The sequence below is a fragment of the Gallinula chloropus genome, assembly GCF_964237585.1.
Source record: "Gallinula chloropus genome assembly, chromosome: 1".
In the NCBI taxonomy this organism is placed as follows: Eukaryota; Metazoa; Chordata; class Aves; order Gruiformes; family Rallidae; genus Gallinula; species Gallinula chloropus.
The window spans coordinates 130,356,435-130,378,995 of NC_140085.1; the positions used below are offsets into that span (position 1 = coordinate 130,356,435).

General features: G+C 38.1%; 1 protein-coding gene across 1 annotated transcript in view; it reads left to right on the top strand.

Moving 5' to 3' along the window:
* The window catches only part of MAP3K15 (mitogen-activated protein kinase kinase kinase 15), a gene marked incomplete at its 5' end in the record, with an annotated part of 88,129 nt that overhangs the window by 21,092 nt on the left and 44,476 nt on the right, over window positions 1-22,561 (top strand). Inside the window, 5 exons of the mRNA XM_084269758.1 lie at window positions 6,553-6,692; window positions 8,886-8,909; window positions 17,288-17,481; window positions 19,964-20,132; window positions 21,385-21,491. Coding sequence (XP_084125884.1) covers window positions 6,553-6,692; window positions 8,886-8,909; window positions 17,288-17,481; window positions 19,964-20,132; window positions 21,385-21,491 — 634 coding nt within the window. The remainder of the gene's footprint in view (window positions 1-6,552; window positions 6,693-8,885; window positions 8,910-17,287; window positions 17,482-19,963; window positions 20,133-21,384; window positions 21,492-22,561) is intronic.

Genomic DNA, 22,561 nt, shown 5'->3' on the forward strand with positions numbered 1-22,561 from the left:
AAGAGACTGAATTGTAATAAAACTAAAAGTTCCTAAACTTACAAAATGTTCCATATTTACATCTCATGAAACTTTTATCTTCTCAAGGAACTTCTGGTTGTATTTTTGTATTTTGTTAAGTGATTGTGATTGGAACATGTTTTGTTTTTTTTCTCTAGAGAAAAGTAATTAGATTCTTATAGAATAACATCATTTTAGAGCAGTGAGATCTTCATAAGACTTGATGCATAGTGAGAGTCATAATGGCATCACAAATGTTGACAACAGGTTTACACTAAAATTGGCTTGTGTTTAGGATCTAAAGGAAGGTACTGACAGTTTGCTGGCATAAGAAACTGTGCTGAAAAACTACCTCAACAGTTCTGTTATTACTATGCTTTATTGCCTTGAACTATCCCCCCTTACAGTTTCTAGGAATAGAGGGTGTATTAAAGTTGAGAGTGTGTGCCTTTTATGTTATCTTAAGTGAAAGCTGCAAAGGGTTACTAGTTTTCACATGCACTTCAGATTTTACCATCATTGTTTCCCTATAAAAACTTTGGTTTTCTTCTTTTAAAGGACCAGTCAGTCATGCAGGAAAAAAAAACTTACAGATTCTTGATGATAGTTATGATGATTTTTTCTTCTTTAGGGAGCATTGCTGTTGTTCTGAAGAATAACTCTGGTGGTTTCCTCTAGTGGATTTCTAAGTTAACACATTTGTTTGTTTCCTATGAAAGACACTGATGCAAGTAGCCAAGGATCTGAAGCAGTAGTCATTTGAATGTTAATCACTTATCAGGATGCTAGCAAATAACAAAAGGGCAGAGTTCTGCGTTTTCCTCCAATAAAGTTTCTGCAATCATGTTAAGGTTTGGGGTTTTTTTTAAATCTATTGTGTATAGACAGGATCCAAATACTGAAACATAATGAATGCACAGTAATGGACTGAGGTTCTTTCTCTCTGCATGGATAAGGCTGGATGGAGGTGAGTCTTACAAGCTGAAATCAGTACAGACTCTTTCTTCCTTTAGGCGTTCTGGGTTCCAGGAGGAATAACATATTGCAGGATATTTCTTAATTTTCTCCTTTACTACTTTTAATTTACAAATCCCAAAAGCTGGTGCTGAAATTTTCCTTTTGTTGTTGGTAGTAATGCCATGGATCGTACCGGAGTCATATGAGATCGTGTGATTTGCTTAGATCATTAAATTATATGATGCCTTCAGGTGCATTCCAGATACAGAAATAAATCTTCTGGTTTTAACCTGTGTAATAATATTTTTCCTGTGGAATTATTTATTAGTTTCAGTCTCTTGTTTTACCACAATTAATGATCTCTACTCTTCCTCTTAGTTATCTTTTCCCTTGTCTGGTCTCTTAAGACGCATGAGTGTTAAAATACGCAAACTGTAGTATAAGAAATTACTGATGTGCCATCTGCTGCAACAGTGCAAAGACCTAATCAAGTTTATACTAGAAATACTGATGCTTTAAAAAATATACACATAGTATAGTTGTTTTTCAGTGGAAACAAAAGATTAGACAAACGAACTTAATCAAATTCTTAATCAAGTGAGATCAATTTTGGGGGTCATGACAAAAGACAACTATATTCAGGATGAAAACAGTTTTCATCTGCAACTATGAGAGAGCAAGAATATTTGAAAAGATCTCTTATGCTTGAGAAGAAATGAGGAAGGACACATTTCTATGGGTATGTTGCTGCTTCAGTAACAAAGCTATGAGTTTAAGTGTTCTGTTTTGGAACCATCCAAAACTGGTCATGTGCAACACTTAGCACATCCCCACCCCTCCACACCATCTGGTGGATGTGTTGTAGAGAACATCGTACTTCACTTGGAAGTCTTCTATCTTTACAGTGGGGTGGTGCCTTCCCCTACTCTATTTCCTTCTGAACATAGCAAACCATTTCTGTTAATCTTTTAGACCTATGTGAAATGTTTCATTATTGTATAAGATTCCTCATTGATCAAAAGCTTTGATCCAAGTTGGCATTAACTCTCACTTCACCCTTGTCTACAATGAAGGAGGTTGAACCTAAATTTGGAAGGGGAAGCCTGGAAGCATGTTTGGCTTAAGAGGCTCTCCTGACACAGAGCATGGGAGTCGAGGATAAAGTGTGATTGACTTGTGTTTCTATTCATAAATCAAGCTTTGTGAAACAGATACTAGACTTTAGTAGCTCTTTTTGTCAGCCTTGTGAAGTTTAAGGGACTTCTCTCTCATCAGTCATACTAAGTATGTAGTTGGAGTACAGGGCCACATGTCTGTGTTTTAAAGAGCTGTAGATGAAAGATTTTAGCTTAAGTCATAAGAAAAATTCGGGACAACTGAAACAGATACTTGTGGTGTCACATATTAGCATAGTTCATTGACAGGTTCATAGAGCTGGCAATACCCCAAAGAGAGATGTAACCCTGAAAACAATAGGAATGTGCTTGGAAACCAGTGATCAGTGACACCGAACACCATACTCTCAGCACTCAGTGCACGGGAAACATTTTAGGGATCAGCTCCTTTAATAAACATTTATTGTTGGTTGTTATTCTCCACTGGAATTTGCATTAATTTCCTGGGCCCACTGGCCTCAAGCCAAGTTTCATTAGCACGTTAGTAAAGCAGGTTTGTAAGTAGATTGCATTCCTCCCTGCTACAAGCCTGCTGCTGTTCCTGCTGCAGGGAACTTGGAGAGCTCCCTGGGAATGCAGCCTCTAACCACTGCTCTTCTGCACAACCACTAAAGCTTCTGATGCTCTGTTTCTGTCCACTGTCACTTGCTTTTGTGTCATCCCTTGAATCCCAGGATCAGACTGCATCCATTCAATTATATTCCTGGGGCTTGCTTGCACTTGCATGTGTAGTTTTGTGATAATTGTCTTCATCTCCTCTGCTAGTCTTCTATTTGTTTTAATTTTATTTTACCATATTCACAACTTTGTTCCTGAGGTGTGAATAAACAAGAAAAAGTCATTCTCATAGATCTTTTATGGCTGTGAATGAATACCTAAGTGATGAATAATTGCCCTTTTTAGTGCTGGTGCTTACTTCTGTTCTTGTGTCTATTTAATGGATTTCTGATGCTTCTTACCTTGTTACCTAGCAGCAGTCAATAGAAGACAAATCTAAGTTGTACGCTACTACATGCAGCAATGAACTGTGTATAGCCTTGTTCCAGTGAACTCCGTTATGGATCACTGCTCGTATGTAGTGTAAAATGCAGTATCTGTGTGCTACGTGAACTCATTGTCTGAATTCTCTTACCAGGATGGTGATCTTGATTTCACAGCACTATAGTTCCACAAAAACCAATTTATACAAGTGCTATAAACAGTCCAAGCTGTTAAGACTTTTTTTTTTCCCCCACCAATAAATGATATTTGATTCTAAGTCTGCTTGTTAGTTTGTCTTAACTTTTGTTTTATAGATCATTTATGTTTTCCCAAATGATTTTGCAGTATTGGGGTAGTTTAGATTTGGATGTTTTTATAGAGCTGGGATTTATGGCTTCAAACCCACTCAGTTTATGTGACGCTACAGTGTGCAGTTGAGTAAGAATCTTGTCCATGTTGTAGAGAGCTGGCTAAACAGGAGCTGGAAAGATCATCAGTAGACAGTGCAGAATTTGAGGTTCCACAGGATTAGGGGAATTTTTTTCACGTTGCCATGATTTTAGGTTGGGTTTGGGTTTTTTGTTTGTTTGGGGTTGCGGGAGGCAAGGGGGGAAGTGTTTAGACTTTGGTTTTACTTGCTTGTTTTGGTGGGGGCTTTTCTGCTCTTGAATGGTGATGTTTTGGTCTTAAGGCAGGTCATTGTCTTTAGACTCAATACGTTCCCTGTGCTGTAGCAGGGAGCTGGTTACTAACCAGAGGGACTGGCTGACCCCAGTGTGGTGTGTTAGCATAGCCTGATGGAATTGTACAGGAGTGTGTATTCATTGCAGACTTTTCCAAGAACTTGCATACTAAGTACAGGGTGTTGATTCTTGTGATGTGTAACCTCGGTGAAGCCCAGCTAAACTGACTGCTGTGTTTGGATCTTATACATGAGATTGCTTTTTGATTTCTTGTTTACTATTAGCTCACCCTTTTCTGCCTTTCCCTTTAGGTACAGACACTGTCTGTTATCCCTTCAGAGATGTAGGATTTATTGCCCAGTTGCACTGAGTCTCTGGAATCTGTTTTAAACCTCAGACTCCCCTGTGGTTTCAATTCCAAGGCTCTAGTCTTATGAAGGGGCTGTGGATGAGGCTGGAGGAACAGTGCCACAGCTGGGCGTGAGCGTAATGGCCCAACTGAGGTGCATCTTCACTAATGTCACATCATGGGCAGCAAACAGGAAGAGATGGAAGCCATTGTGTGGCAGGCAAACTGAGACTTACTTGCCATCACTGAAATATGGTGGGACCACTCCCATGAATGGAGTGCAGACATGGATGGCTATAAACTCTTTAGAAAGGACAAGCAGCATAGGAGGGGTGGTGGTGTGGCACTATATTAGAGAGTGTTTTGATGTGGTAGAGTTCGGGGCTGGGAATGATAAGGTAGTGTCCCTGTGGGTAAGGATCAAGGGGAAGACCAACAAAGAGGACGTCCTGGTGGTTGTCTGTTGTAGGCTGATGAACCAAGATGAAGAGACAGATGAAGATTTCAACAAGCAACTGGTGGAAGTTCCTCAATCACCAGCACTTGTTCTCATGGGGGATTTCGACTTCCCGGATATTTGCTGGGAATATAATGCAATACAGCCCAGAGGAAGCAGAGAAGGTTCCTGGAAGATACCTTCCTGACACAGCTGGTTAGCAAGCCTGTGTGGAAGATACCTTCCTGACACAGCTGGTTAGAAAGCCTAGCAGTGCAGATGCCCTAGTAGACCTTCTGTTCACAGAGAAGGACTGTTGGGAGATGTGGTGGTCAGGAGCTGTCTTGGTGTGCAATAAGATGAGACAACAGGAAAGACCATCATGGCTGAACGGGGAACTTTGCGGAGTCTCTGGGAGAAAAAGAGTGTATGTCCAGTGGAAGATTACAGTAGATTTGAAGGGGGATGGGGTTGTTGCTGGGTTCTCACCAGTGAGGAAGTATTCTGGTAATAATGAGAACCAGAAGACCTCACATCCCCCCCCCCTAAGGCAAAAATAAGGTGCTTGGCTTGCTCCCTGAAATGCCTGTGCAATGCACGCAGTATGGGGATTAAACATGAGGAGCTGGAAATCTCCGTGCAGTCAAGGGGTTATGATTTAGTTGCAATTACAGAGACATGGTGGGACAACTCACATGACTGGACCATGGATGGCTATGTCCTTTTTAGGAAAGACAGGTCAAAAAGGGAAGGAGGTGGAGTTGCTTTTTATGTGAAAGAGCAACTAGAATGTATTGAGTTCTGTCCAGGGGCAGATGAGGAATGAGTTGGGAGTTTGTGGCCTCTTCTCACAGATGACTAGCAACAGAACAAGAGGGAATGGCTGCAAATTGCACCAGGGGAGGTTCCTGTTAGAAATGAGGAGAAATTTCTTCTCAGCAAGAGTGGTCAGGCATTGGAAAGGATTGCCCAGGGAGGTGGTGGAGTCACTGTCCCTCAGGGTGTTCAAGGAAAGGTTGGATGGGGTACTTAGGGACATGGTTTAGTAAGTAATATAGGTGGTAGGGGCATGGTTGGACTAGATGAACTTGAAGGTTTTTTCCAACGTTAATGATTCTGTGATTCTCTGAAAACTTTGGCTTTAAGATATAAGGATCAAGGAAATAAAATCAGTAGTGTCTTCTTCTCCAGTTACCGCTTCTCTCTAAACTGGCTTTCAGGTTTATATGAGAACCAAATAATGAACTCAGAATCTTTTGCCTGTATCTTAGTTGTTCTGCATAACATGGGATATTTCTCCTTAGATCTCTCTATATGTTATCTTTCACTGACATACGTTTTTTAACTTCCATTTCAGACTGGAATGCTACCCAAGAGCAGTGGAAGTCTTGCTCTGGCTACTTGTGGTTGAATCCCCTCATTCCTGCACAACCACCACCCCACCCCCCATCTTGAACATTTTGCCTGTAGCTTTTAAAAGTCAGTTTTCAGAGTAATTTCTTTTGCTACTGTTTAGAAATTTCCTGTTAAGATAAACTTAGTCTCACGTTTGCCTTATTTTCTGATGCATTATTGTTCTTAAACATTCTGCCTGAAGGTTTGGAGCCTCCCATCCTATTGGGCTTGCAAGTTCTCAGGCATAATGCAGAGAGCAGGTACAGAACTGCTTCTTGGCCAGAGGTTTTCCTGATGCAATGATTTCATAACCTCAAGCAGAACTCATAAACTATGTCTCCCAGTTACTGTAACACTGTGATAATTTCCTGAGCAGGTTCTTGAATGTGAATGGTAAATGTGAGTGTGAAAATTTTTCTCGTACCATGAGAAAATGATCCTTATTTGAATATATTGGTTTTGTCTGTTTAAAGGTATGTGTAACTTCATGATTTATTTTAAATCCTGCCTAAGAATAAAATTGGGTTTAAGATGATTATTTTTTTAGCACTTTTTCCCCTCCCTCTCTCATTTCAGATGTTGCTGTTGTGGACATGAGTGATATTTCCAAGCAGCCATCACTGTTCTACCACCTTGGCGTGCGTGAAAGCTTTGACATGGCTAATAATGTTATACTGTACCATGACACTGATGCTGACACTGCTCAGTCTCTCAAAGTAAGGGTCTCACGTCAAAATATGCTTCATTTCAGAAATATCTTTAAGTACCTGATCCTTCAAACATTTGGGTTTTTTTTTCTGAAACTTCAATTGAATGTGATTTCCTGATGGTTACATAACAAAATAATGCTAATTAAAACAGCTGCTAGCAAGAATAGTAATGATGAGTATAAAGGTTTGTTTGTAAAAGAAGATCCACAGTATGGATACAGATTTTGCTTGAGATGGTTAGACTTGGAAGTGAGAGAGCAGGTATGATTTCTTTTTAATTCCTTTCCCTCTCTCAGAGTACATGTGAAAAAAAATAGTTATGGTCTGTAAAATATCAACACTTGAAAAAGGGGTCCAACCTAATCCTACTACTGAAGCACCTCTTTCAGATGAGGTTTGTACCTCCTAGGTGCTGAGTAGCTAAGACTACAAGAATCTCCTTTTTATTCATGCTTGAAGATAAAAGGGAGATCCTCATCAAATCTTTTTATAAGTCTGCTCTTCGTTTTTATAGTAGGATAACACATGCTATGCACTTCAGTCCTGAAACTGCTGTTCTGGATGCAAGTCAGATATTGTGCATGTTTCTGTCTTTCTTAGTGCTGGTTCTCTTTGGTTTAGATCACATTTAGACTTTTATACTTTATATCATCACATTTTGCTCCTTTTAATATAATCCATTTTTTTCCTACCTTCAATGAGAGCAGTGTTGTTCATGAGTTGTGGTTCTTTTTTCCTTATTTTGAGTTATTGCCCATAAATACTTCATATACCGATGTCCAAAAATGCTTTTTGGAATTCTCCAACCTCTCTTGATCCTGTAAGAATATTAAGTTTCATCTTAATTTTATATGAGCCAACTTCTCTTTTCCAAGAAAGGCTCTGTTCTGTCACAGCTTCTCTTTCTTTTCTGCTCTGTGTCATCAGTTTTATTCTGATGTGTCTAGTACCCCATACTTCCTTTGTTCATGTCTGTGTCACACATTTACAGTCTGTGTGACCTAGGATCACAAGAACTTGGAGCTCAGGCCTCTTACACTCTTTGCTTAAAGAGGTTGTCCATGTGGATATGTGTGCTAAGGCCCTCTATTCCTCTAGCTAATCTGTGTAGGCAGGCATAAAACCTTTCATCCTGCATTGTGACTATACCTGACTGCAAAAACATATTTCAATTTTATTTTTCACTAATGCATTTAACTTTCTTTATGGTGTCACTCAGATGTTCTGGTCAACTTGGTTCTTCTAAGGTTGTGCCAAAGTTTGGGAAGCACAAGCTTCTATTTGTCTCTGCCCCGCGAGGACCACTGTGGATGGATTTGATTCCTGAACTTTGTGCCCAGCACATAGCAAGAACCTGCTCTGAAATTGGAGTGCTGAATGACCTCCAGGGTTACATCCATCCATGGGTCAGGTCTTCAGACTTTTTGTTGTCAGAACTTGCATGTCTTTGCACTGGTGGTTCTGAGGCATTTTCTCCAAGGATGCTCAAGGACAAGTCTGGAGACTTGAGAACACCAGAGCATTAAAATACATCAAAAACCTTACTTGGAAGGAACTCTACAGCTAACGTTTGTAGCATCACTTATTTGGAAATCTCTTTAGTTTCACTGAGTGGTGTCCATTAGATGTGTGAGCCATCACTAGAAGGAGGAGGTTATTTACCAGCGACTGGAAATCTTTGAGGTCAGGTTTACTTGCCCATTAGTCCATCATCTGCCTCATAGTTTCAGTATCTCTCCTTAGATTGTGGTAAGAAGAATTAGAGTGTAGGATGACTGTGTTGGTCTGTGCCCATCCAAGTAGGAAAGAGGCCTAGGTATCCTAAAGATACTCTTTCAGAGAAAATGAATCCAGCTTTGAATGATTGTCTCTCAAATACCTGAACTGTGACTGGGTGTGTGGAATGCCCAGCCTGAGAAACTTCAGTTACTGGCAAGTACAACTTTCTTCATCTTCTGAGCACTTTTTACAAGAAGTTTCTTTTTTGAATTCTGATGGGGTTTTTTTCCTAACTTGAACTGCTAAGAGTTTTCTTGATATTGCTTTGTTCCAGTACTAGGAATTTGCTGTAACAGCAAATCTGGATTATGTTGTGAAGAACACATCTGCGTGTGTATGTGTGTATATATAGTTGCTGATGCTATATTTATTCCCAGTAAAATGAATAAACATTTTTATTATCTTTTTTTTTTCCCCCAGGATATGGTATCTCAGAAAAACACAGTAAGTATTAAATCCACATTCATTTTAAAACATAAAATAGGGATACTACATTGAAAGCAACTCTAATAATGAAGCTGTCAAGAATATATACTCTATATGATTGAAGGAAGTCTATTTTACCTATATACAATCAAAACTTATGGAAATGTTCTTGACTTCCTTTCCTAAGGAAAGCTAGATTTAAAAAAATATACTTTTTTTAGAAGTTCCTTTTTAAGTTCTAGAAAAGTGCCAGCAGGTATATGTAGGTTGTTACACCAAAATGTAAACTCAGAAATTCAGAGTATCCTCCTACTGCCTTCACCCACTTGTTCAAATGTGGGTGTGTGTGATGCCTTAATGGGGCTCACTCCTCTCTCAAACAGTTTTGGCTACTGTATACCCATCCTCTTCCTTGCAAATTCACAGATTTTACTTAGTAATGCAAAATTTGCCAAAGTAAAAATATTCTTATACTTAATGCAAGTAAAACTGAACAAGTAAGCCTGAAACAAGATAAAACTTAGTGGTTAGTTGAGATTTATTGCAGTATTACATGATACCTTACATGGTTTGCCCTATTTCACATCATATCAGTGGTTATTTTCATTAAACACTGGTATTTTTGAGGACTACTGAATATGCAAAACTTTCAAACTTCCATTTATTCCTTTCTGTTTCCACCCATTCACCATATCCTTTTATTTTTTTCTGAAGAGTATTGAGAAGGACTAAAATAATAAAATTTTCTTAGAGTTTGCGAATGATTTAAGAGAGAACTAGGAAAACAAATGTGTTAGTCACAGCAGTTTATTTTGAGCTGCTGTTTATTCTTGGCCACAGTGCTGCATGTAGGCTAAAGATAGATCAGGTTGAACACATGAGTAAAGCCAGGTCATTTTCTTGCCTGTCTTGGTCATTTTTGAACTAGTTTCAACTGTGAGGTGTGAAATGCATTTACAAGTCTGTAGCTCTGAGACAGAGGGCTGCAGAGTGAGGCAGGTTTGCTTGTGAGTGCTACTATCCATCAACTGGTGGATGATCAAGATGTCACAAGCATGTGTTTTCCCCTCTAGGACAAGAGGAAGAATTGTGGCTGAGCCATTTGGGGTTAATTCTAGAAATGCAGTGAAGGCAATAAGACAATGGCAAGTAAAACCTAGTGTGATCAGATTAGCAGCCTGCAATGTTTTCTTTTAGCAGATTCTTTCTCCCACAGAGAAGGTATTAACCTTCCACATGGAACAGAAGAAAGATGGATCTGGTGACATGGTTTGTACAGCAGAGTCCTGATATTAGACCTGGAAGCCTCATGTGGTTAACAAAAGGGACAGGGAGGCATCCTGAAACTAGGATCCCTCTAAAAAAGAGGGATTGTCTAATCCACTTTCTTCAAGTGCTTAAATTAACCAAACAAGTGAGAGAAAATATATACAGTGAGGAAAAAAGAAATGACTGTAAATACAAAGTATGGATTCTTGGCCCTTGTGTGTTATTTGAAGTTGTTCATATTCTCTTTTATCAGATAAATGTGCTCCCATGTTATATTCTTTTATAAGTTGGGTTTTTTTTTTTAAATCAGAAATTACAACAAATTAATTAGCTAGATTTAATCCTTAGTAGATTAGAAAGTTAAGTTTTTCTAAGTTGGAGTTGACTTCAAATAGACAATTTCTTTCCCCTCCTTTCAGATCCAGTGAGTTGTCATGAGAGGCTTCCAGTTTGTTGCTGCCCCAGTATGGTACCGCTGTTTCATTGCTTGGTTAAATATTTTACAACCATATGGGCAATGTCTTGCTTGAAGTTAATTGCTAATGAGGGTTGCTGTGCTAGTGAAGTAGGTAGAGAACTGGTCTGAAGTTAGTGTGTCTAATCAAGTATGTAGCTACATAACCATTTCAGTTCAAAAGCTGCATGTTAGATACAATAGTTAATGCCCTTGTTTTGGGTGTTTGTGTTTTCCTTTCACTTCTCCTGATTGAAAAGTGTGAGTATGCCTCTGCCATACCTGTGGAATAGCAGAAAGAGCTTAAATGTGCTTCTTGTTAGGGTCTGGAGATGTATTAGGAAGAGGATAAATACTTGATCTACTAAACTATCCTGCAGTCCAGAGACAGCCACAGGGATACCACTGATAGTTTTATGAAGTCCTCTCCATGTCTTACAAGCTCCATGCTCACACATCTACACTGTGTATAAGGGAATGGAAGCAACTGAGTTTACCACTAGGCACAGCACACCTTTGTTCTGGCAGCAGGAGTGAGGCTTTCTGTGCTGGTTGCTGTAGCTCTGAACTTTCTCTTGCCCTCACCTTTGCTCTTTATGCTGCAAACCTCAAGTTATGTACAAAACTGCAAAAAACATCATAGCACAGAAGAGATGTGGAGCCGTGTTAAAGATGCAGAGATGATGAATGTCTAGCATGTCACCTGGTATGGTTTTGTGTATTACACAAAAAGCCTTGTAAGGAAAGTAAGCCTTGAAGAAAATTGATGTTTTCCTTGTAAAGAAAACATTATTCTAATTCAGCATCAAGGAGGCAAGAGCAAGGAAACTGGATATAAAGCTGAAAACAATGCATAGAGAAAAGGTCAGCAATTCATTTGGGATTTGGCCTGATCTAACAGTGAAAATTATACAGTGGCATGATGCAGTGGTGTGAGTCTAAGAGATTTAATAGCTTACTGTCTAAAACAAGAGGGTAAGAGTAGGATACCTTCCTTCCCTCCACCATCCAGGAATGAAGTTTTGAGGGATAAGATAAGATGGGAAACGTGGTTCAGTTCCACTTGACTCCCCCAAACAAGCAATTAAAATTCTGTATTAATAATTTATTGCATACTTGGATACAAAAGGAAAGAATTATTGGCTGTGGGAGTTCAGTTCCCAAGAAAGAATTGCTGTGCTATGAAATTCAAGGTCAAGGTTCTGTGTCCCATCAGTTAGGTTTCCTTCTGTAGAACTCCTCTGAGCTTTGGGGACTATTTTCTGTTAATATTATTGAAGGTGTATGCCATACTTCCTAGCTTCTGTCAAAAATGACTACTGATAAATTAAATTGCAACCATGCAGGCTTGCAGAACAGTTTGTTTCCTGTGTATTGTGGGGGGAGTAAGTTTGGAGAGCACAGAGGCTGCTACCGGACTGTAGAGTACAGGAAAATAAATTTATCGACAGAAAATGGGCTTCTGCTTTGGATTTTCTTTAGACATCAAGTAAACATTGGTTTACTGGAGAAATGAAGTTTCAAGGATTTTCAAAAGCAAAAACATGCTTAAAAAAATCACCTTTCCACAAATCAACATAATGGACAAAATCCATGGGAAAGTTGTTCTATTTTGATGCAACATTTTGTTGCTAACTATGACTGGGTTTTTTTCAATAGAGAAATTTCTCTGCAGAATTTTAAGGAATGGTGCATGAAAGATGTCCTAGATTGTGAGAAAACAAGAGTGCACAAGGGACTTTTTAAAACTGCTGCAGTCAGTTAGCAAAATGTATAGTCCTTCTGGCAATAGTTTGAGATACATTGATCCATTCAGTTTGTTTGACTGTGGCATTTAAAATACAAACTAGAACTTCCCACTCTGGAAAAGTTATTACAGCAAGTACAGAATGTAAGGAGAAAGACTTAAGTGGATAGTGTGCCTGAAGAAATTTGAATAAATCTGTTAATTGCTTTTGGTGAAGATATTTAAAGGAAACTAAGATGTCTATTAACCCAAAAGGTTTATTATAGTGTACTTTGGCCTGTGGGCTTTATGAAGTATTTTCAGCAATTTAAATGTGGGGTTTTTTTCATTAAATCCTGTAACAGCTCTTATAGTAAGCAGAGCATGATGCCATGGAAGAGTCATTAGCATGGGCCAGGGAAGAGTCATTAGCAAAAATTCTGCTTGATCTAAAGGGAACAGGATTGCAATTTATCCTTGCCACAAGGAATTTTTATGTTGAGAAATCACTTTTTATTGTAATTGGCAGAAAGTCTCTTTAGAGTTTCAGTAGCTATACAAATTAGTCTGTATCTACTGTTTCAAGGCAATGAACATTTAAAAAAACTAACTAGAAATATTTTGGCACTTGGACTCATATTCTCCTATTTAGTGTCCCAAATGTATTGAAATGAGAGCCAAGACTCGGAAGTATGATTACATGATATGAATTTAATAATCTGACTAAGAGGTATTGCAGAGTAGTTTTCTATTTTTGTTTTCTTATTATTTTTAGAATACATAAACTTTTCTATGATACTGTCATTTAATGATATATTTCTCATGAAGTTTGAGGTAACAGAAGTGGCACAGTATGAAAGAAGAGTAGGAGCATCTTAAATACAGGCTGTCATTTTTTCCTTTTGATGGGGAGAATAGTCACAGGCAACGGGTAACCTGTAAACATTACTTGTAATGTTTCAAAACATGAAATATGCCACTGCTACTCTTGATATGATGAAAACTAAGGCTTTTAAAATTTATTTATGAAAGTTAGTTTTAATGAAAATGTTACTGTCTCAAAGGATGCATATTTGCAGTGGTTGGATTATCGTTATCTAATCAAATGATGGATCTAATAGGCTTATAAAAGTAAATATAATACATTCAAAAGCATCTTAATGATGACACAAGGAGATTTATAGACAAAAAGAATCATGTAGGTAGAGAAATCTTACATTCTGGGCGGCAAAGTATCGCACTGTTTTCTTGGCCTTGTAAATACAAACTTGCTATAAATATCTACATTCATTTTTGTTCTTTCTTTCTTTAATAATTTCTCTATTCATGTGTCATGTCTGTGTTTTTGATTCTTATGCTGTTTTGTGGTGGTGTTTTCCTCTTTGTTGTTTTATTTCAATTTGGAGTAGGTTGCCAACCACAAAGCTTTTCTTCGGGTTCAAGTACCTCCTGAATACCACAGTGGTAATCTGATAGGCAAAGTATGTATCACTTTATATCTGATTTCTGTTGAATAGATATGCCATCCTTTGACTGTGTTTCTAGGCATTTAATGATGTATAAGGACACTTCAAGAATAGTGCTTGGCAGGGTCTTTCCTTCAAAGTGATTGTAAACTTGGAGTACTTGTTCATTCCAAGCTAGAACCCAAACATTTAGAATGTTTGGCTTGTGATAATCACCCGTCACAGTTTTTACATACAAATGCTGCATATATTCAAAGTTAGAAAAGGGAGGGTTTTTTTTAAAGTTTAAAATATCTTAGTCATCTGTATCGCAAGATGGATAGGAATATGAATCAGAGTCCACACAGAAAACTGCTGTGAAAACCTTAATTTCTAAAACAATAGTCGATTAAACACCCTAAACACTCAAAACTTTGTGACTTCTTTGAGAGAGTGCAGTTCATTTTCTATTTTCTTATTTATTTTCCTTCTAGAACTTTCATTCTAGTGTTTTGTAAGTTAGAGTAAGCACTCCTAATACATTTTGTGATTCTGTAATACTCTTTAGGCAAGCAAGGTGCAAAATGAATTGCATGGCTTAAATAAAATAATTATGCTACTAGCTGTGCAGGCATAATTCCCTCTCTAAAAAAGCAGAGATTTTACTCAATGTTATTTATTTGAAAAAAAAGAAACAGGTTTTAATTCTCATGTAGCATTTCTATCATGAAGTGACAGTCACACCAGAACACCTAGAGCAGTACAATTAAAAAACAAGTTTATGTTATTAAGGTCAAAAGGTTACTTTTAATAGTGCTAGAAAAATGTTGAGGGGAGTATTATAAGAAAAAAAAACCTCTACATGTGGCCTGTCTTGCCTAGAGCCTAAAAATGGCCTATGTGAGTTTAACTCCTTCAGTCTTTCAGCAAATGTTTCAGCTCCATGTTTAATTCCTTCAACCATTTTTCCTTTGAAAAACAGGTCCTTCTCTCAACTTACTTGTAGTTATTTTCTAGGTTTTGGAGAGGTGTTGGTTTTATTGTTTTGTTTTGGGTGGTGTTTTTTTTTTTTTTTTTGGTTGGTTTTGTTTTTAAACTCTTGGATCTTTTTGTGGTAGATTTGAAAGAGTTCTGATTGAGTACAAAAGTTTCATTGCTAGCATAGTAGGCATACGTTATATATTGGAAGATGAGTTATTGAGAGGTTTGGTTTTTTTCAGTCTGCTTGGTTTTCTGTAATTTTTAACTTTAAATTTTCTCTGAATAGGACAATGAAATAGCTTAGCTGCTAATCCTGAAATAAACCAACTTACCATATAGTCTTTATAAGCTATGAAGTTATAATTCTATTACAATTAAATAAGTCATAATTTATAGATTATATATATTTGCAGCTAGCATTGCTATGGATGTTACTTCACACATACCTGTGCCATTTATTCATTACCTTAAAAAGCAATAGCTGATGTATGACAAGACAGTAATTTTCACAATTAATTATTGGTGTCAGAGAGCAACATCCTGACTTAGACAACCAGAAGACGCGAGGATGATATTTTTAACTATCTCTAATCCTTAATAGTGTAAGAAAATGGACAGAACTGTTACATAATGTAGATAATAACTGCCAAAGACCCTATATGAAGGGGATTTATAATTTAATATATGTAAATATAGGGCAAAAGTCACTAGGAAATTTGAACTGGTTGCTTTTCAGAAAAGATGACAAGCTCAAATATCTTCAGGGTTTCTGACTTCCGCTCACAAAAATGCATCAGTTATGGATAAAAATGTGGGTGTAACTGTATAGATTTCACTGTCCAAAATGAGGCAAGAAAACTAGGTCAAATAGATGAGATGCTGGCTGAATAGAAATTAATAGAGTGTTTCACATGAGTCTGGCTTTTTTTTTTTTCTGAAAATGTCCTCTCCAGGAGATAACAGCAGTTCTCTTTGCATCATAATGTTGCCTTTAAATGCCATGCTGACAAGACACATTATACTTTCAAATTGGTATTATTATTTTTTCCACTGCAGGAAGAGGAAATTCACTATTGCAGCTTCAAGAGTAGAGTTTATACACAAACAGATTTTGTGTTGCACCGACCTGTGTGTTTATTTGAAGAAACCTGATACTGAATTGTTTTAACATACTTGTGGTTTGGGTTGCAAGTGTCTGACTTTTTCAGCAGGAAGTAAAGATAATATTGCAACAGATAATTATGTTGTTACAATAGAGATACAATACGGTAGGCTTTATGAGGAAGGAATATAGCTTGATCACTATCTGTTAGATATAACTTAAAATTCTAAATCCTCAGATCAGCCACAGGATGACCTGATAAAGGCTTTTTTTCTTCATCTCTATTTTTCATAACTGCATGCTCTACATTGTTACCTCCTGTGAACAGTTTATTTCTTTTGTCTACTTTATTAACACATATAAAAATACACTGTCTTCATATCCATTCTTTTCAACATCTCACCATTCTTCCATTGTTCAAGGTGACTTTAAATGGCTACAGCTTTACTGCAGGCTTAGATGATATGAAAAAATGGAAGGTATGATTTTGCTGCACGTTTGATGCCATGATAACCTGAAGGTGGCAGCTGAAGGGTATTTAGTGGTAATGGATTGTAACGATGTGATAGATGTATCACACTGACCCATGCCACAGTGCTCCTCTCTAGTTACTCTGAAATGCAAAGTTTTCTTTTAAACAGCAGAGAATTATCTTAGTTCAAAATGGGATACTGAGGAATCTAGTTGCTGTGGAAATCTTTCTGTGTGTCTGGTTTTAGGGAGTTGTTCAGAAATTGAAGACACTAAACCTGCTGGTTTTGAACTCTGAAGGGTACGCTGCCTGATTCCTCTCCCCTTTCAGTGCCTTGATCATGTTCACCACACTTTTTAGCTCACACATTAAGAATTTCTGTCTTTTTAGTTACAGAATTTTGACCTAAAAGTCTTACATTTATTACGAAACATTTGAAAGTGTTGTTGTTAGTTTGGTGTTTGATGGCAACGTGCAGCAGATTCTTTGTAAGCGTTTCTGGATTGAACATCTCCATAAAGTCCTTCCAATACCAATGTTTCTGTATTTCTCTCTTTGTGAGGAGCACTTGCATCCTATCTTTCCTAGCATGGAGTGAGCCTAGAGGATGCAAGTACATCTCTGAACTCAAAAAATTGGGGAGCAAAAGATTAGCTTGTAACTTTCAGACCCTGTTAGGATCCATATATCATATAAAAAAATTGAACAGTTTCATTGTATTGTCACTTAACAAACTCTTATTCATCACCCTTGTTAACATTTATAACTCTTCCACAGAAAATTCCTTGAATTTAACATTTGCAAATCTTGTGTTAAACAGTGTGCTAAAGCTTCATAGTGCACCAGCCCTAATCTAGCTGGTTTTCACGACAGTAAAAGATTCTGTGTATACACAAGTACATTTCTAATTTCATTTGTTTCTTAAACTGTGCCTGTTTTTCTTCTAGGCTTCCAGTGGCAATTATTATTTTATTCCATACATTGTCACACCTTGTGCTGACTACTTTTGCTGTGAAAGTGATGCCCAAAGAAGAGCTTCTGAGTATATGCAACCCAGCTGGGACAACATCCTGGGGCCGCTTTGTGTTCCACTGGTGGACAAGTTTATCAGCCTTCTCAAGGATGTTCATGTTACGTCATGGTAATTTTATAAATCATGCACCTCCAGAACCTCTGCCAGTCTCTTTTTAATGTTAGACTAAAGAAGAATCTCTAGTAGCAATGATTATTTTTTATTATTCTTTATTTTTCACTGCACTTAATATATTGATAAACAAAGCTGATAACTTTCTGGATTTCTGAATTGATGTCCTGCAGCTGTTGCAGTTAACTACCCATGTTATGCTAGAAACTGATACATGGTTACTATCTAGAATAGCAGTAAGCAAAGGCAGTCCATGGGTACTGTAGAGAGCTTAAGTGTAAATTACAGTGCAGCAGGTTGTAATAGGAGATAAGATCACAGCTTCCTCATAAAGCTCAAAGCCAAAGACTGTCCTTTTCTGTCATCAAGTTAAGTGTGTGTGTGTGTGTGTATATATATATATGGTAGCAATGGGCAATCAAATTCATTTCCATGGTTTGTTGTTGTTTTGGTTTGGTTGGGTTTTTTTAATATAAGCTTTCTGATATCGTCTAGTAAACATGATAGTGTTCAGCCACTTCTATAAAGGACTGCTGGAGTTTTTGAGGATTGGGCCTGGAAATGGAAGTCTCTCTTTCTTGATTGCTCACCCTATACTTTGCAGCTGGACTGCTTTTGTTTGTGTTTCTGGAAAACACCAGGAATGGCTGAGCTAGGTTTTCTTATTCCTAGTGTCTGAAGCATGAGATAGCATTGAGGGCCCTTGAATTTCTTTCTGTATGCCCATTGTCATCCCACCCATGTGCAAGACTTGCCCTAAAACATCCTTTTCTCACGTGGTTCCACTCCTGGGATCCTATAGATGACCCTGCCCCATGGCCCCCCCGCCCTCTCACCCACACACTTTGTCCCTAACACTTCCATTCATGGCAAATTTGCTGTTCTCTGGACTCTTGCTGGGCAGTGGCTGGGATATTGCTGGCCTGAAGATCGCAGGCTGTCTCCTGCTTCTAGAAAACACTGGTAGAAGGGAAGCTACATGAAGGTAACACAGGTTCCCCTTGAAGAAAGGGACAATAGGAGAGGTAGAAACTCAGTGAAGAACTGAGTTTCAGTTTCATACAGAACTGTGTTCAGCAGTGCAGTCTCATGCAACTAGCATCACACTTGGTCCTGGTAGCAGTAAATAGTGTTCTGGGCATCTGGTGTCCAAAGCTACCTGTAAACTTTGTCTCTGACATTTATGACCAGGGTTGTGTATGATTTAGATTTGATAATTGTGCTGTGAACTCCTACAGTAAAGCCTCTTTCCTTTCTTCCAACTTCAGGCTGAAGTACCCGAAAGCAGCTTTTGTACAGCTGCAGAATTAGACACTGTTGTGGTAGATCCCTGTGAAGAAGAAGACGTAGCTAGATGGTCCCTCATTTCTGCCAAAACCTTGAATAAGTTTGAAGAGGTTGTATTGCATCGTTCTTGAAAGTGAGACTCCCATTCCTAAGTCATTTGGATACTTTTGAAAAATATTACCCAGTATCACCCTGCAGTTTGGCTAGCACAAGAAGGACTAATTATCATTATTCCAGTAGAAGACAATCTGGATAGAGACCCAAGACTGGAAATCCATGTTGAATTAGGCCAAACCTCCACTGACAGTAAAACAACTCCTAAAAGCTTTCCAGCAGAACTTACTGTGACCTTGCTGCTCTGCACTTTAAACATATCTGACAATATATAAGATATAACATGTATTGGAAAACTTAGTTTTCATTGCTATATGCTGAGCAAAGTCAAATGCTTTGCAATACTCAGTGGTAAACAAAAAGGCATTTTAGCACTTGAGTGTGTGTCAGGTGATGTCCTCTAACTTCCAAACTGTAGACTTCATGAGCTGCTTCAGGTAAAGTGACCTCTAAGTAGCCTGTCCAGGTTGTTTGTAACCATCATAAAGATAATGTAGATGTGATTTTGTACTCTACAAAAGCTCTGGTGTTGCATTGTATACTGATGTTACTGTAAATAAGATGCACTAACTGGGGGCTTTTACATCAGTCCTGCCCACATTATGTATTAAGCTCATCAAACAGTTGCAAACAAGTCATCTTTTGGTGGTTTGTGTTTGGTTTAGCTTCTTTGTTTGAAAGCCTCTCTGCTGCTTTTATGATAAAATCACATACCTCCTCTTCAGATCACACCGGTGTTTCCTCTCTGTGTCCCTTTGATATCCCAGTTGCTTCCATCTTTAGGATACAGCTAAAGAAGTACCACATCTGTCATGGTAATTAAGAAGGCAAAGAAATGACACATTATCTCACAGTCCTGGTTATAAATGTATTGATGCATAGCCCCACAGTCTGAGGTGGGGCAAGGTGGAATATTTATAAATAGTTAATGAAAAATGTGGAAACATTTGATGTGCAGGTGCACTGAGAAAATGGTACTGTTTATTAGAAATTATGCTTTTTTATTAGAAACAGAATCATGTTTCATAAGAAATTTCTAACAGTCTTCTTCCCATATGCCTATTTTTTATTTCCTTAGTGCCTATTATAAAGAAACACTGCTAAATGATATTAGAAAAGCTAGAGAGAAGTATCAAGGAGATGAACTGGCTAAGGAGCTGGCCAGGATTAAGCTTCGTATGGATAATACTGAAGTGCTGACTTCTGACATTGTCATAAACCTACTTCTTTCTTACAGAGATATTCAGGTATGTTCCTAAGGAAGATTATTTAACTCTGGGATTTTGGCTCTTGTTTGTTCTTCTGTACTTCATTGTTTGTTAAACAATGATTCAAAACTGATGCTAAAGCATTACATTGTTTAATACTTTGACTTGTCTTTTAGGCAGCTTAAGGGACTTTAAACTCTTCTTTTGCCTGTGATTCAGAAACACAGATTAGGTGACTTCCTAAAGTCTCCTTTGGTTTTAGTAGTTTTTAACCTATTTAAAAAAAAACATAACAAACAAATCCCTACTCAATCAAGATGTTAATTTTTCCCTTCTCTCCCTTTTCTCCCTCACCTCCCAAACTCAGATATATTTAGAAACGTGCCCCAGTTGATAACTGTCATTAAAAGAAATATTAATTTATTTTAAAAATATAATTCCACCTGTATTTTTTTTAATTTTATCTGTAAATAAGTTGTGCTTTTGCTAAAACTCAGCCTGCATGATATAGTTCCAAACCAAGAGTCTGTGTGTTTGACATCCCTTTTAAAATACATTCCCAACCATTTGATGGATTTTTTTTTTTTCTGTCAGGATCTAAGTTGGTTCTTTGATAAGTATAAATGGGTCATGAGAGTAGTGGGTGACCACATCATCCTGCATTGCCCAGCTTTCCATTCAGAGTTGCATATTTTCCCTTAGCACTTTATCCAACTTAATTTTGATCAACTCTGGTATCATTTGCATTCTTTTGAAGTGTCGTTTTCCTTGAGAAGTGTAGTAGTCTCAAAACATTTTTTTGAACAAGCAAATTAAGTAATGTGAGGCCATTTGTGATGTCAGTAAACTGACCTCTTCAGCAATGTATATGTGGGCTGCCCCTGAGAAACCAAAATGAATGCACAATTGGCTGATGTGCTGCAGAATGAACTGTGCAATGAACTGTGTCTGTGATGACCTGATGAAGTGTCATTCATCCGAAGTCCTTAACAAGGCCTGGAAGAGCCAGACCCATCACCTCTTCTTCCTGGTGCTGAATTGATCAAACTGGCCAGAGGGATTCAGTAAATTGGGCAGTGGCATTGAGGTGAGGAAGAGACTTGGAACAGACAAAATCCCTAGTTAATTCCTTATACGGAGTTTCTGGCCGTTTCACTGACTCTTCTAGGAATAGTCACTTGACATACTGTCTAGCAGTCATGATACATTTTAATTTAGTGATGCTTTCCTCTGCTTTCAGTTTCTTTTCTTTCATTTTTCTTTTCTTTTTATCTTTTTAAATTCATACCAGGACTATGATGCTATGGTGAAGCTAGTCGAAACACTAGAAATGCTTCCTACCTGTGATCTGGCTGATCAGCACAACATTAAATTTCATTATGCTTTTGCATTGAATCGGTAAGGATGATTGATTGAGGTTGTTTCATTCTATTGCTGTGCCATATGGGCTTATATATAAATTTACAGTGCAGATAATATAAAAGTATTTTCCCTTTCTGCACATTCTGGTATTCACCACAATCATCTTTCCTTAATCCCATACTTCCTGTGCTCCAGGACAGCTTGTAACTTTTAAAATAATTGTTTTCCAACAACCATCATTTTGTCAACAACCTGACCTGAGGAGAGTGTATCTGTTTCAAAGGCCACCTGAGTAACTGTGAAAGTCTTCAATAATACCAATGGGTTCTGGGTCAGGCTGAGATTATTTATTCTGAGTCATCGATTATACTGAATCCCTTGAAAAGGTTAGCATAATAGAATTATAGGTGAGTTATTAAAGTAATATGTAATGAGCACTGCTTGATCTGTAAATACACATTCATGGTACAGTTTCCTTGAAAGGCTGAGAGGTGATCTGGACCTACAGGCATGTTGCTAAATTAGAAAGCACGTTACTGAACCCTAGTAGGCTACACATTTCTCTAGTGCCTATGTATAATAGTTTCTTCATTTATAAAGAATTTGTATTCATAGAATCATAGAATCTCCTGAGTTGGAAGGGACCCATAAGGATCATCAAGTCCAACTCCTGGCTCCACACAGGGCCAGACAAGTCAGAGCATGGGACTGAGTGCATCATCCAGATGCCTCTTGAACTCAGTCAAGCTCAGTGCTGTGACCACTTCCCTGGGGAGCCTGTTCCAGTGCCCAACCACCCTCTCAGTAAAGAACCTCTTCCTGTTATCCAGCCTAAACCTCCCCTGTTGCAGCTTCATGCTGTTCCCTCAGGTTCTCTCACTGGTCACCAAAGAGAGGAGATTGGTACATGCCCTTTTGCTTCCTCTCCTCAGGAAGCCATAGACTGTGATGAGGTTTCCCCTCAGTCTCCTCTTCTCCAGGCTGTAAAACCAAGGCACTTCAGCCTGTCTCCCAAAACTGCACCCAGCACTTGAGGTGAGGCTGCACCAGTGCAGTGTAGAGCAGGACAATCCCCTCCCTGGACCACCTGGCAATGCCGTGCTTGG